This window comes from Rana temporaria, chromosome 2, assembly GCF_905171775.1.
Source record: "Rana temporaria chromosome 2, aRanTem1.1, whole genome shotgun sequence".
Taxonomy (NCBI): Eukaryota; Metazoa; Chordata; class Amphibia; order Anura; family Ranidae; genus Rana; species Rana temporaria.
The window spans coordinates 69,216,927-69,231,978 of record NC_053490.1 but is presented as its reverse complement, the minus strand read 5'-3'; the positions used below and the strand labels follow the sequence as shown (position 1 = coordinate 69,231,978).

At 42.8% G+C, this 15,052-nt stretch overlaps 1 protein-coding gene across 2 annotated transcripts in view; it reads left to right on the top strand.

Moving 5' to 3' along the window:
• ATP7B (ATPase copper transporting beta) overlaps positions 1-14,820 on the top strand; it is a 156,305-nt gene extending 141,485 nt beyond the window's left edge. For both annotated transcript variants that reach the window (XM_040340335.1, XM_040340334.1), the window contains 6 exons: positions 1,353-1,499; positions 4,419-4,561; positions 4,664-4,867; positions 8,934-9,051; positions 11,589-11,691; positions 14,432-14,820. In XM_040340335.1, the coding sequence (XP_040196269.1) occupies positions 1,353-1,499; positions 4,419-4,561; positions 4,664-4,867; positions 8,934-9,051; positions 11,589-11,691; positions 14,432-14,690 (974 nt within the window). In that variant the 3' untranslated portion in view covers positions 14,691-14,820. The remainder of the gene's footprint in view (positions 1-1,352; positions 1,500-4,418; positions 4,562-4,663; positions 4,868-8,933; positions 9,052-11,588; positions 11,692-14,431) is intronic.
• Positions 14,821-15,052: the final 232 nt, after the last annotated feature.

The following is a 15,052-nucleotide window of genomic DNA, read 5'->3' as shown; positions in this document are numbered from 1 at the left end:
CATCAGTAGGTACGGCTCCTGGATTTACTGCTGTCATTGGATATCAGAAAGTCTTTTGATTCAGTTTCCTGGTCATATATCTTTTATGTCTTCATCAAACGGGGCCTCTACCCTTCCCTCACGACCTGGATCTTAGGGCCAAATCCACAAAGATCGTGCCTAACTTAATTTTTTCCATTTAAGTTACACTGCCTTAAAATGTCTACCTAAGTGCCCGATCCACAAAGCACTTACCTAGAAATTTTGGGCTGTGTAACTTAAATTCCGCCGTCGCAAGGCGTTCCTATTCAAATGGGGGTGATTCCCATTTAAATTAGGCGGGCTCCCGCGCCGGCCGTACTGCGCATGCTCGTGACGTCATTTTCCCAACGTGCATAGCGCGAAATTACGTTACGCCGAGCTTTGTGGATTGCGACGGGTCAATAAAGTTGCGTCTGGAAAAAAAAAAGATACAGCAGGAAAAAAAAAATTCAAAATGTAAAAAAAATCGCGTCGCAGGACAGAAAGGTCTGCTTTTACATGGTGTACTAACTTTACACCATGTAAAAGTAGCCCTAATTTTGCGTATGCAAACTAAAACTTACGGAGAAAAAACGAAGCTGAAAAGCTTCGTGGATCTCCGTAAGTGCTAATTTGCATACCCGAGGCGGCATTTCGACACGAAATGCCCCCATCGGCGGATGCGGTACTGCATCCTAAGATCCGGCAGTGTAATTCAATTACACATGCCGGATCTTCTCCCTAACTATGGAAAACTGATTCTGTGGATCAGTTCCATAGTTAGGACCAGGGATACGACGGAGTAACAGCAATTACGCCGTCGTATCCCTTTTGTGGATTTGGCCCTTAGTCCTTAATGCCTCCCCACAAGCATACCGTATTTTTCGGCATATAAGATGACTTTTTACGCAAAGAAAAACTTCCAAAAAGCGGGGGTTGTCTTATACGCCGGGTATAAAGCGGGGGTCGTCTTATACGCCGGGTATATATACAAAGAAAAAAATCTAACTCAGCCCACCAGGCTCCATCTATAATAAATAACTTTTCAGTGGACTGATGCTGACCTAGAATTATGGTAAGTACTTCTGTGCAAAGAACTTGAAAATAATACTAGAAGAGGGACACTGCTCTTGGTCTTTGAACAATCTCTTGATTTGCAGCACCGGAGAGAATATCATACATTGCACAATGTTGCGATACTAAGATGAAGCTGTACAGTATGTACACACACATTTGCTAACTAATGTTGTCCTGCTATAGACTATTTCTAAATCGAAAATACTGTAAATCAAATACACTTCAAGTAATGTTTACTTCCATTCACTAATTCCTATTTTTTCTGTGAACTGCAGGTGCCAGCGCCCCAGAACCTCACTCTGTATTAATTGGGAACCGGGAATGGATGAGACGCAATGGGCTTAATATTTCTCACGATGTAGATGATGCTATGACTAGCCATGAGATGAAAGGACAGACCGCAGTGCTGGTTGCTATAGATGGTAATGTAATCCATGATTGTGTCACCTCTTCCATCTGAGGTTTGACCTATAAAGGATAGTTGGTGTAAAGCATAATGCTTCATACTGTATGTAGCTAATGCAATAACAGTGAGGGAAAAAATATTTGATCCCCTGCTGATTTTGTACAATCGCCCCCTGACAACAAAATGGTCGGTTTATTTTAACAGTGAGAGACAGAATAATACAAAAATCCAGAAAAATGCATTTAAAAAAAGTTATAAATTGATTTGCATTCTAATGAGTGAAATAAGTATTTGACCTCTTCACAAAACATGACTTAGTACTTGGTGGAAAAACCCTTGTTGGTAATCGCAGAGGTCATACGTTTCTTGTAGTTGGCCACCACCTTTGCACACATCTCAGGAGGGATTTTGTCCCATTCCTCTTTGCAGATTCTCTCCAAGTCATTAAGGTTTAGAGGCTGACGTTTGGTAACTCAAACCTTTAGCTCTCTCCACATATTTTCTGTGAGATTAAGGTCTGGAGACTGACTAGGCCACTCCAGGACCTTCATGTGCTTCTTCTTGAACCACTCCCTTGTTGCCATGGCCATGTGTTTTGGGTCATTGTCATGCTGGAACACCCATTCACGACCCATTTTCAAAGCCCTAGCTGAGGGAAGGAGGTTCTCGCCCAAGATTCAAAGGTAAATTGCCCCATCCATTTCCCCATTGATGCAGTGACATTGTACTATCCCCTAAGCAGAAAAACACCCCCAAAGCATAATGTTTCCACCTCCATGTCTGACGGTGGGGATGGTGTTCTTGGGGTCATAGGCAGCATTCCTCCTCCTCCAAACATGGCGAGTTGAGTTGATGCCAAAGAGCTCAATTTTGTATTCTTATCTGACCGCAACACTTTCACCCAGTTCTCCTCTGAATCATTTAGATGTTCATTAGAAAACTTCAGGTAGGCCTGTACACGTGCTTTCTTGAGCAGGGGGACCTTGCTGATGCTGCACGAGCCCTTCACAGGATAGTGTATTACTAATTGTTTTCTTCATGACTATGGTCACAGCTGCCTTAAGATCATTGACAAGATTCTCCTGTGTAGTTCTGGGCTGATTTCTCACCGTTCATATGACCATTCAAACCCCACAAGGTGAGATCTTTCATGGAGCTCCAGACTGATTGACAGTTATTTTGTGTTTATTTTATTTGCAAATAATCGCACAGTTGTCACCCTCTCACCAAGCTGCTTGGCGATGGTCTTGTAGCCCATTCCAGCCTAGTGTAGGTCTAGAATCTTTTCCCTGACATCCTTGGACAGCTCTTTGGTATTGGCCATGGTGGAGAGATTGGCATACACGCTTTTTTTAGCACCTGCCTCCTGGGCCGGGCCTTTTGGCTAGGACCGGAGGAATTTTTTATTCCTGGCCGGAGGGCCTGGTCATTGTTTCACCACAATGGCCACTTCTTTCACTCTCCTCTCCACTATCCCTTCCCCCACTTTATTTTATTTAAGCCTGTGTTTGTCACTTTTTTGTCTTTTTTTGTTGTGCACGTTTTGTCACTGTGTGATTAGTAGGGTGCGGGTCCTCGGGCCAGCCCTGAACGTCTTGGGAGTGGGTGGACATGGCCTTCTGGCTTAGTTCGCCTGCTCTCATGGGGTCTCCCTTCGGGGGAGCCCCACCTAGTACTGGGAGGGTTCTGTTTCGGCAGTCCCTCCGAGGAAGTTGGGTCCGTGTCGGCTTCGGTTGCTCGGACCACAGTACCTCAGTCCCCGTCTGGAGCCTAACGCCCCGGGGGATCAGGGTTTGGGTCCCTCTTCACAGGAGGACCACTTGACGTTGCACCCGTCTGCACGTTTTTGTGAACACTCTTTATGTGTGTGCACATTTTTTCTGCACCGGGTGGAGTTTTTTTGGGTGTGTTCACACGCCATAGGCTTTTCAAAAAAAAAATGGTGGAGAGATTGGCATCTGATTGATTGCTTCTGTGGACAGGTGTCTTTTTTATACAGCTAATCTCAGCTCAATACCTGTATAGAAGACACCTGGGAGCCAGAAATCTTGCTGATTGATAGGGTATCAAATATTTATTTCACTCATTAAAATGCAAATCAATTTGTAACTTTTTTGAAATACGTTTTTCTGGATATTTTTGTTGTTCTGTCTCTCGCTGTTAAAATATACCTACCGTTTAAAATTGTAGACTGTAGACATTTCTTTGTCAGTGGGCAAACATACAAAATCAGCGGTGGATCAAATACTCTTTTACCTCACTGTACATAGTACAGCACACATAGTAAACCTGATATTCTACTTTTAATGTAATGTATAGTAGTATTATTATTTTATTTATTTATTTATTATGTAAGGTACTTGTATAGCATAGTAGTTTTACATGTGTTTCTTTTTTATGGTCAGAACCACAAAATATTTTCAGAAATATATATTTTTTTATATTGTACTTAGTTTGTATTTTCATTTGTAGCCAACTGTTGGAGCTCTCAGACCTTTTTCACGTTTCCCAAGCTTTCTTTATCTGCTTTGTTAAAAAACATCTGCTGATTGTAGAGCTCAGTAGCTCAAGCTGAAATGTATAAAAACAAGTGATTGCATCAAAGCACTAACCCCCCCCCCCCCCCCACACACACACACACACACACTACTTTGCCTGTACTGTGTAGATGGCTCTTTGCAAAGTTTCAGTCAGTCAGAGATAACCTGAAGGCAAACTGCTTCTGCTTTGCAAATATGTCTAAATTTTACGTAAACAGTATTAAAAAACAGTATTCATAAAACAGCATATTTTAAAATGAATCTACATTTTCCTTTAAAAAAAGCTTGTAAAAAGCCTGTATGCCTTTTCCTCCATGTGTGAGTTTACCACATGGTCATTATTTATTAGATTATTAAGTTAAATACTATATAACAATCTCTTCTTCCTTATAAAGGCGCATTGTGCGGAATGATTGCAATCGCAGACACTGTGAAGCAGGAAGCCGCCCTTGCTGTGCACACTTTAAAGGCTATGGGAGTGGATGTTGCACTGATAACTGGTGATAACAGGAAGACTGCGAAAGCTATTGCTACCCAGGTATTGACAGCCGTTACATAGATGACCCAATCTATTGGATGTAATGTACATGGAGTTACTGGTAAGCTACTTAGAGCTTAAACCACTTGTGCTTTTTTGAAGGTTGGGATCCAGAAGGTGTTTGCAGAAGTTCTTCCCTCTCACAAGGTAGCCAAAGTCCAAGCACTGCAGGACGAGGGCAAGAGAGTTGCCATGGTGGGCGATGGTGTCAATGACTCCCCAGCATTGGCTAGAGCCGATATTGGTATCGCCATTGGGACTGGAACTGATGTGGCCATCGAAGCTGCGGATATTGTTCTCATCAGGGTATGTTTCTGTCAAATTTTTGAGTATATTGTCATATCCAGTTCTTAGGGTGGTCACATCCTATACTGCTGTTGGTCTATGACCCTCTTTAGAAGAATCCAACTCAAAATGGGTCAAAGAATGGAAAAACTAATGATAAAGTCACAGGATATGTACTGTTCTTGCTGGAGTAGAACAAAGATAAAATACATTAATAGGCACAACGCCCTGGTGATCGGGCATGCACATACGTTATACATAGAGCAATGATTATAATAAGCATCATAGAAAGACCAACAATTGTTATCTGCACAGGAACTTGCTAAACCAACTACAGTAAAACCTTGAATTGCGAGCATAATTTGTTCCAGAAACATGCTTGTAATCCAAAGCACTTGTATATCAAAGCAAATTTCCCCATAAGAAATGATGGAGACTCAAATGATTTGTTCCACAACCATTTACTTATAGGTCCTTCAGTTTATAGTCCATATAAAAAGATTATAGCAATGTGATAAGTTGTGTAACCATAAAATGTCCATCCACAAATGGAAGCCTCCACAAGGGGATTAGAAGCAAAATCCAGCTGGAGCTACAGAGTATAAAAGAGAAGAGAGGCGCCTCTAAGTGTAGCAATACGTTGCTAAATGTGTACCTTCATTAACCACTTAAGCCCCGGACCTTTAGGCAGCTAAAGGCCCAGGCCAGGTTTTGCGATTCGGCACTGCGTCGCTTTAACCGACAATTGCGCGGTCGTGCGACGTGGCTCCCAAACAAAATTGACATCCTTTTTTCCCACAAATAGAGCTTTCTTTTGGTGGTATTTGATCACCTCTGCGGTTTTTATTTGTTGCGCTATAAACAAAAATAGAGCGTCAGTTTTGAAAAAAATGCAATATTTTTTACTTTTTTCTATAATAAATATCCCCCAAAAATATATAAAAAAAACTTTTTTTTCCTCAGTTTAGGCCGATACGTATTCTTCTACCTATTTTTGGTAAAAAAAATTGCAATAAGCGTTTATCAGTTGGTTTGCGCAAAATTTATAGCGTTTACAAAATAGGGGATAGTTTTATTGCATTTTTATTAAAAAAAAATGTTTTACTACTAATGGCGGCGATCAGCGATTTTTTTTCGTGACTGCGACATTATGGCGGACACTTCGGACAATTTTGACACATTTTTGGGACCATTGTCATTTTCACATCAAAAAATGCATTTAAATTGCATTGTTTGTGAAAATGACAGTTGCAGTTTGGGAGTTAACCACAGGGGGCGCTGTAGGAGTTAGGGTGCACCTAGTGTGTGTTTACAACTGTAGGGGGGTGTGGCTGTAGGTCTGATGTCATTGATTGTGTCTCCCTATAAAAGAGATGACACGATCGATTCAGCCGCCACAGTAAAGCACGGGGAAGCCGTGTTTACACACGGCTCTCCCCGTTCTTCAGCTCCGGGGAGCGATCGCGCGGGGGTGGCTAGAAACGAATAGCCGCCCCCTCATCCCGGTTCGCTCCCAGACGATTACCGACCGCTTCATGTACCGGGGGGGGGGGGGGTCCCGGTCAGACCCCCGACCCACGTCTAGGCAGGGACGTATAGGCACGTCCATCTGCCTGTACGTGCCATTCTGCCGACATATATTTACATGCGGCAGTCGTTAAGTGGTTAAATGTAAACATATTGCTACACTTAGATACTCCTCTCTTCTCTTGTATACCCAGTTGTGACATGACGCTACTCTCAAGACATCGCTTGTATATCAAGTCAAAATTTATTTAAAAATATTGCTTGTCTTGCAAAATGCTCTCAAACCAAGTTACTCTCAAACCAAGGTTTTACTGAATCAGTTTTTCACTGTGTATCCAGCAACAGTTTTTGCTTTAAAAGCAGACCCATGCTTTGCTCATCTAAGATAATGTAACTGGTTCAATTAACTGCATAACACCCCCACATTGCTGCATATGCTCACCCTTCATTCAGTCCCCTGCCATTCCATTCATACACTGGAAATAATTCATTTACTAGTACTTCTTCTGGGTATGGAGGAGCCATGTGACTGTCCACTTTCTCCCACAGTGCAATATCAGGTGCCTTGATAGTCAATGACTAGGCCTAAGCACTGTCAGGCAGGAACACAGGGAAAGTCCTTAGCTCGGTGTAAGCTCTGACCAGCCCCATTTGGAGCTTTCAAAGGGATTTCTGAACTTTGTTCCTGTGGTGCGGAAGCAAATAGGAGGTAAGTATAAGTGGGAAGAGAACAATTAAAGCACAACATGACCGCTAAAATATCATAATTTATCAGGGTATTGTATTCATGTAATAATTTATTAATCATTGTATTTTTGTCATTTCAAGGGCAGTTTTAAATCTGTAGACAAAGAATATCTGTAGATCCTGCCATAAAGGTCACTTTCTGATATTGGGTGACAACTGCCTCCAAGTTAAGCATCTGCTTTGTCACTGTCACATGTGCCCATTATTGAGACTACAAGTGGCCGCACTGGCACATATCATCATGGCATGTCCACCATTGTTACTATTAAGAAGCTGATCCAGATAAAGGATATGCAGCTGATGGAGATGTAGGCAGAAAGTGGCAGGAAGAGGCTGGAGGAGATGCATGTAGGCAAGAAATGGCAGAAAGAGGCTGGAGGAGATGCATGTAGGCAGGAAATGGCAGAAAGAGGCTGGAGGAGATGCATGTAGGCAGGAAATGGCAGAAAGAGGCTGGAGGAGATGCATGTAGGCAGGAAATGGCAGAAAGAGGCTGGAGGAGATGCATGTAGGCAGGAAATGGCAGAAAGAGGCTGGAGGAGATGCATGTAGGCAGGAAATGGCAGAAAGAGGCTGGAGGAGATGCATGTAGGCAGGAAATGGCAGAAAGAGGCTGGAGGAGATGCATGTAGGCAGGAAATAGCAGAAAGAGGCTGGAGGAGATGCATGTAGGCAGGAAATAGCAGAAAGAGGCTGGAGGAGATGCATGTAGGCAGGAAATGGCAGAAAGAGGCTGGAGGAGATGCATGTAGGCAGGAAATAGCAGAAAGAGGCTGGAGGAGATGCATGTAGGCAGGAAATGGCAGAAAGAGGCTGGAGGAGATGCATGTAGGCAGGAAATAGCAGAAAGAGGCTGGAGGAGATGCATGTAGGCAGGAAATAGCAGAAAGAGGCTGGAGGAGATGCATGTAGGCAGGAAGTGGCAGAAAGAGGCTGGAGGAGATGCATGTAGGCAGGAAGTGGCATGTAGGCAGGAAGTGGCAGAAAGAGGCTGGAGGAGATCAGCAGCACTGAGATACAATAAAGGGTGGAAAATAGGTTTATCTCTACTTTGTCTTGTTGTACATGCTATTTATGTATAACAAAGAATAGCAAAGTCTATTTATACGTATCTCTGGTTTTATAGTACAAGTGCTTAAGAGTGTGAGTGTTCAGTGTAAAATAATTATTAAAGAGGATCTCCAGTCCTTTTTGTGTATATTAAAAAGCAGTAGCTACAAAAACTGTAGCTGCTGACTTTTATTTTTATTATTATAAGACAGGATTTATATAGGGTCAACAGTTTGAACAGCACTTTACAATGTCGGGGCAAACAGTAACGTTACAGTACAATACAGAAGGTATCAAAGGGCAGTACCTTGTTAGAGCTTACAATCTGTAAATAAATACACACTCGCCTGTCCCAGGATGCAGTGATCTCTCCCCGGCGCTGACATCCCAACGGTGGGCACCCAGCTGTGACAGCTTGTGGGTGCCCACTGTGCATGCGCTAGTCGTGCTGTGCATTGTGAATAGTCCCACAGTCTTCTGGGACCTGTGACACGTCCTAGATGACTGCAGAAAGGGGGAGGGGGCTTAGGTGAACCAATCAGGAGTGTAAGCTTATACCTGTCAAAAGCGGGGACCCGCTCCCCCCTCAAAAAAAAAAAAAAGTGCCACTTCAAGAAGAGGAAGGGGAGGAGGCCTTAAAGCATAACTATTGGGTGGAGCTCCGCTTTAAGATTAAATTAAGATAACATTTTTACTATTTGAGTAACCAAGAATAAGTTATGGATATTGGTAATAACTCCTATGTGCTCACTATATATTGCAGAATAATTTGCTTGATGTGGTTGCTAGCATTCATCTCTCAAAGAGGACAGTGAGAAGAATAAGAGTTAATTTCGTGTTTGCCCTGATATACAATCTTCTTGGTATTCCCATTGCGGCAGGTATGGAAATACAACCTTTTAGTTACTTGTAAAATACTTGTTTCCATGAATGTAGACTGGTAGATACATATTATAGAAGTGCTCCAAACAGGAGAAACTAATTATATACTGTGGGGTTGATTTAATAAAGTCAAATAGACTGTTCACTCTGCAAGTACAGATGCTCCAGAGGTTAGTAAATGAGGGGAAGCTCTGCTGACTTCCATCATCCAATCATGTGCAAGTAAAAATACAGGGCCAGATCCTCAAAAGGGATACGCCGGCGTATCTACTGATACGCCGTCGTATCCCTGTTTCTATCTTTGGAACTGATCCACAGAATCGGTTTCCAAAAGATAGGCAGAAGATCCGACATGTGTAAGGGACTTACACTGCCGGATCTTAGGATGCAGTACCGCATCCGCCGCTGGGGGCATTTCGAGTCGAAATGCCGCTTCGGGTATGCAAATTAGCACTTACGGAGATCCACAAAGCTTTTACGCTTCGTTTTTTCTCCATAAGTATTAAGTTGCATGTGTAAAATTAGGGCTGCTTTTACAAAGTGTAAAGTTAGTACACCTTGTAAAAGTAGACCCTTCTTACCCGCGACGCTGTTATTTTTTTTATTTTTTTTCCCGCCGTATCTTTTTTTTTTTCCCGACTCAACTTTTTTGACCCGGCGCGATTCACGAAGCTCGGCGTAACGTAATTTTGCGCTATGCACGTCGGGAAAATGACGTCACGAGCATGCGCAGTACGTCCGGCGCGGGAGCGCGCCTAATTTAAATGGGACTCGCCCCCATTTGAATAGGAACGCCTTGCGCCGGCGGAATTTAAGTTACACACCCGAAAATTTCTAGGTAAGTGCTTTGTGGATCGGGCACTTAGGTAGAAATTTTCCGGCAGTGTAACTTAAATGGGAAAAGATAAGTTATGGCGGCTGGCTGTGGATCTGGCCCACAGATTTTTATTTTCCCTGCATGTGATTGGTTATTATTTGCAAAGTGAAGCTTTACCCATTTACTAAGCTCTGGAGCAACTACACTTGCAGAGTTCCCACTCTTATTTGCCTTTAGTGAATCAACCCCTATGTGGCCAAAAGTTTGTAGTTCCCTGACCATTGGATCCACATGTGCTTGTTGAATAGAACATTCCAAAAGTATGGGCATTTTATACTGAGGTATCCCCACCTCATCCCCTTCTTCTCTGGGAAGGCTTTTCCCAGGATTTTGTGGTGTGTCTGTGGAAATTTATATAGGATTCGCAAATGATGCTGGATGAGAATACCTTGTAATTGACTTTCCAGTTTATAGGCATTCGGTGGCATTGTGGTCAGGGCTCAGGTGCAAGTATCATGCACAGATGGACCTTTATGGATCTGGCTTTGTTCCCCTGGGGCAAAGTCATGCAGGAGCAGAAAAGAGACTTGCCCAAACTGTTGCCACAAGACTGGAGGTGCACAGATGTCTAAAACATTGGTAGTCAACATTCTTCGTCAAAGGGTCACACATAATGCTAAGTGAATGTACAGTAATGCTACAGAAAGCTGTCATACTACAGACATGCGACAATAGATATTACTACAACAGATGGTCAGAGATTGAAAACATGCTTTAGGAGTTGGTAAAGAGCAGACACATGCTTCAGGAGACAATCGAAGACTGGAGACACATTACATGAGACTGCTAGGGGTCAATGGAATAGGCAAACACATAGGGCCAGATTCACATAGAATTGGCCTACGCTGCGGCGGCGTAACGTATCCTATTTACGTTACACCGCCACAAGTTTTCAGCGTAAGTGCTTGAGCACTTGCCTGTAAACTTGCGGCGGCGTAGCGTAAATCCGCCCGGCGCAAGCCCGCCTAATTCAAATGGGGCGGGGACCATTTAAATTAGGCGCATTTCCGCGCCGAACGTACTGCGCATGCTCCGTCCCTAAAATTTCCCGACGTGCATTGGGCTAAATGACGTTGCAAGGACGTCATTGGTTTCGACGTTAACGTAAATGGCGTCCAGCGCCATTCATGGACGACTTACGCAAACGACGTGAAATTTTTAATTTCGACGCGGGAACGACGGCCATACTTAACATTGGCTAGACCACCTAAAGGGCAGGTTTAGTTTTACGCCGCGTATCTCTACGGAAACGACGTAAATTTACAGCGACGGGCAAAGCGTACGTTCGTGAATCGGCGTAACTTGTCATTTGCATATTCTACGCCGACAGCAATGGAATCGGCACCTAGCGGCCGGCCTAGAATTGCAGCCTAATATCCGACAGTGTAAGTCACTTACACCTGTCGGATCTTAGGGCTATCTATGCGTAACCTGATTCTATGAATCAGGCGCATAGATACAACAATCGTATCTCAGAGATACGACGGCGTATCAGGAGATACGCCGTCGTATCTCTTTTATGAATCTGGCCCATAGTGCTGGGGCCCTGGGGACCACACAATAAATACCAAAGGGCTGCATGCATGCAGGTTGGGCACCAGGGTTCTAAATGCAATGAGTAATATTTCTTATACTACATATTATGTCATCTCTTTGAAGGTGCATTCCTGCCTCTGGGGTTGGTGCTACAGCCATGGATGGGATCAGCAGCAATGGCAGCTTCCTCTGTCTCTGTGGTTTTATCATCATTACAGTTGAAGTGGTGAGTAGTAGCCTGATCCTTCATTGGTAGGATATTGATCTAAGCTACATTCCATAGCATAAACAGATGAAGTCCATAGTGCTCAATATTTGATATTTTAAGTGAACAATACAACGCCTAAAAATAATTCATCAATAGACAAAGTGCATAAAAAAAATAAGATAATGAGAATATTATGGGCCAGATTCTTGTAGTTCCTGCGGCGGCGTCGCATAAGCTATTTACACTACACCGCCCCAACTTACAGGAGCAAGTGCTGTATTCCCCAAACACTTGCTCCATAGTTTGCGGCGGCGTAGTGTAATTGGCCTGGCGTATCCCTGCGTAATTCCAAGGGGGCGGCTTGTATTTAAATTAAGCGCGCCCCGTGCTGTTCGAACTGCGCATGCGCCGGGCTTAAAATAGCCCAGTGCGCATGCTCCAGTTCTCGACGGAAAACATCAATGACGCCGACGTGTGCGTCATTGACGTAAAGTCGTATTCAAGAACGACTTACGAAAACGACGTACTTGACGGGAAAAGACGACGCGGACCTGACGCCATACTTAACATGGCATACGTGGGACTGGCGTAAGGTTACCCTCATATAGCAGGGGTAACCTTACGCTTACGCAAACGACGTAAGCGACGGTTACGCGACACAATTTGTTCGGGAATCGGCGTATCAGGCTCATTTGCATAAACAAATGAGACCTGAACGTAAATGCCACCTAGCGGCCGGCGGCGAATTACATTTAAGATCCGACAGTGTAAGTGACTTACACATGTCGGATCTTCAGCGTATCTATGCGAAAATGATTCTAGGAATCACTCGCATAGATACGCGGGTCAAAAAAGAGAGATACGACGGAGTTTCCTGAGATACTCCGTCGTAACTCTTCTGAGAATATGGCCCTATATGTTTAAAATGTCCATAAATCCTTGTTAAGCAACTCTGATCTTTACACCATCACCACTGCCAACGACTTTATAAAACAACACCCGGTGAATAAGGGTAAGTTTCCTACTCACCAGACCACCATGACCTCTTTAATTAAAAAGAAAGTTCAGGTGGAGCTTTGTATGATTGAGAATCTCTGATATGTTTGCTGGTATACACCAAGAGGATATGCCTGGGATCTGGCAATTACTCCACCGCAATGTCATTCAGAAAAAAAATGAAGAAAAGCAGGGCTATAGCGTAATACAGTTTTATTAAAATAAAATAATTAAAACCACCAGCCAAATGGTCGCTTACTTTAAAATGTGCCATTCCTCAGCACTGGAGGTATATCGCATCTAATACCAAGTGGGGTTGAGGTGGATCAGTGTACGTTCCACCACCTGGATATCAGAAACCGGAAGTACAAACGTGACCGGGATGCACCTTGACGTAAGTTTCATCATTGTGACGTCGTCAGGACGACATCACAACGACAAAATGTATGTTGAGGTGCATCCCATGTTTGCCTTCAGATAATTTCAGATCAACTGTTGTGATTGGCTCTCGAAAGCTGTGTACGAACGATCAGATTATGCTTCGAAAGTGGGGGGTTTTTTTCATGCGATTTTCTGATCGTGTGTACTAGGTTTAAGGAAGGGTCTATCCTAAGAAAGGGCATGTGCATTATACAGTGAAGTAACCAAAGAAAAGTGGGCCTTTATGAAAAAATATTTTCGGGAGAATATTTTTTTTTGCTGACTGGGACAGCGAAATTAGCTCGATGAGCTTGCCCAGAAGATGCCAAAAGACAATACTGAGTTGATTGCATGGCCAAGTTTCTCTGATTTGCGAAATGAAAGTCTAGTTCAGCAATAAACCATCAAGTAAATAGCATTCAGGTCAGTGATTCAGAGTATTAAATGAGTTCAGTATAACAGCCAGTCAGCTAGCATTTTTAGAAGAATATAGCCTGCTCTTTGTTACCCTGATGGCCATTGTTATATAGTAGGTGAGGTGCACCACTAAAGGGTTACAACAGTCAGAGCAACAGATAATGTAGAAGACGTCTGATGTGAGTGTAAAGATATGAGTGTGAGCAATAACAAAGTCATACTAGAAAAATCTTTAATGTACACACGGTCGGAATTTCCGATTGTATAACATCTGATGGATTTTCCGTCGGAATTCCGTTTAAGCTGTCTTGCATACACACTGTCAGACCAAATTCCAACCGTCCAAAACGCGGTGACGTAAAAGACTACGACGAGCCGAGAAGTTCAATGCTTCCGAACATGCGTGGACTTGAATCTGAGCATGCGTAGTTTTTTCTCCGTCGGAGTTCCACACAGACAATCGGAATTTCCAATAGGATTTTTTTCCATCTGAAAAAAATAAAACATGTTCTATTTCTAAACTCCGATGAAAAAAGTCAGATGGGGACCACACACGGTCGGAATATCCGATGAAAAAATTCTGTTGTACTTTTTTCATCGGAAATTCCGATCGTGTGTACAAGGCAAAGGCTACATATTCATTGCCTTATACACCCATGTCTCAAAACCATGTACCTATTCACACAGTTTCTAATAAAAGAGTGGAGGAAGTTGGGGGATATCTTCAATTCAAGATTGATAGGTCGAAACAAAAAAGTTATATAAAAGAGTTGAATCATTTTGTCTAAACATTTATTTTTTTGGAAGTGTTCGCTTGACCAGTGGGTTGTCAGGTCCATGTATTATATTTACAATATGTAGCATCTCTAGTGGTGCTGTTAGCTGGATATAAGCTCACTACTTTTTGTACGTTTCATTCTTTCAGCTATACTAAGCCAGACTCCGACACATATGAAGCCCAAGCCCAAGGCCACATGAAACCTCTCACACCATCACAGATAAGTGTCCATGTTGGAATGGATGACAGGAGAAGAGAAATATCCAGTAATTGGGACCAGATCAGTTACATAAGCCAAGGGTCTGCAAACAAAATCTCTCGACAGAATTCTCAACAGTCAACAGGAGAGAGACTGGATAAATGGTCTATCCTCATCAATGAAGCTGATGAGGACCAGTACATATAAAACCACCAGTTAAAGGTGTAAAAACACATTGACTTGTCGATCACTGGAGATATGCTGGGAAGCAGCCTTTCCATTTATATTGCTCTTAATCGAAAAAAGACGCTGTTCCACTTAAAAAAGCCACTGTTTCACTCATAAGCCACTATTCCACTTCAAAAAAGCCACTGTTCCACTTAAAAAAGCCACTGTTTCAGTCATAAGTCACTATTCCACTTCAAAAAAGACACTGTTCCACTTAAGCAAGTAAAACATTGATATGACTTGAACTATACCACAAGATAAACTCTAAATATAAGTTCACATTTTTGTTTCTCTGATAAAAAAAACTAAATTTTTCTTGTTTTTTAGTTATTTACAATTTT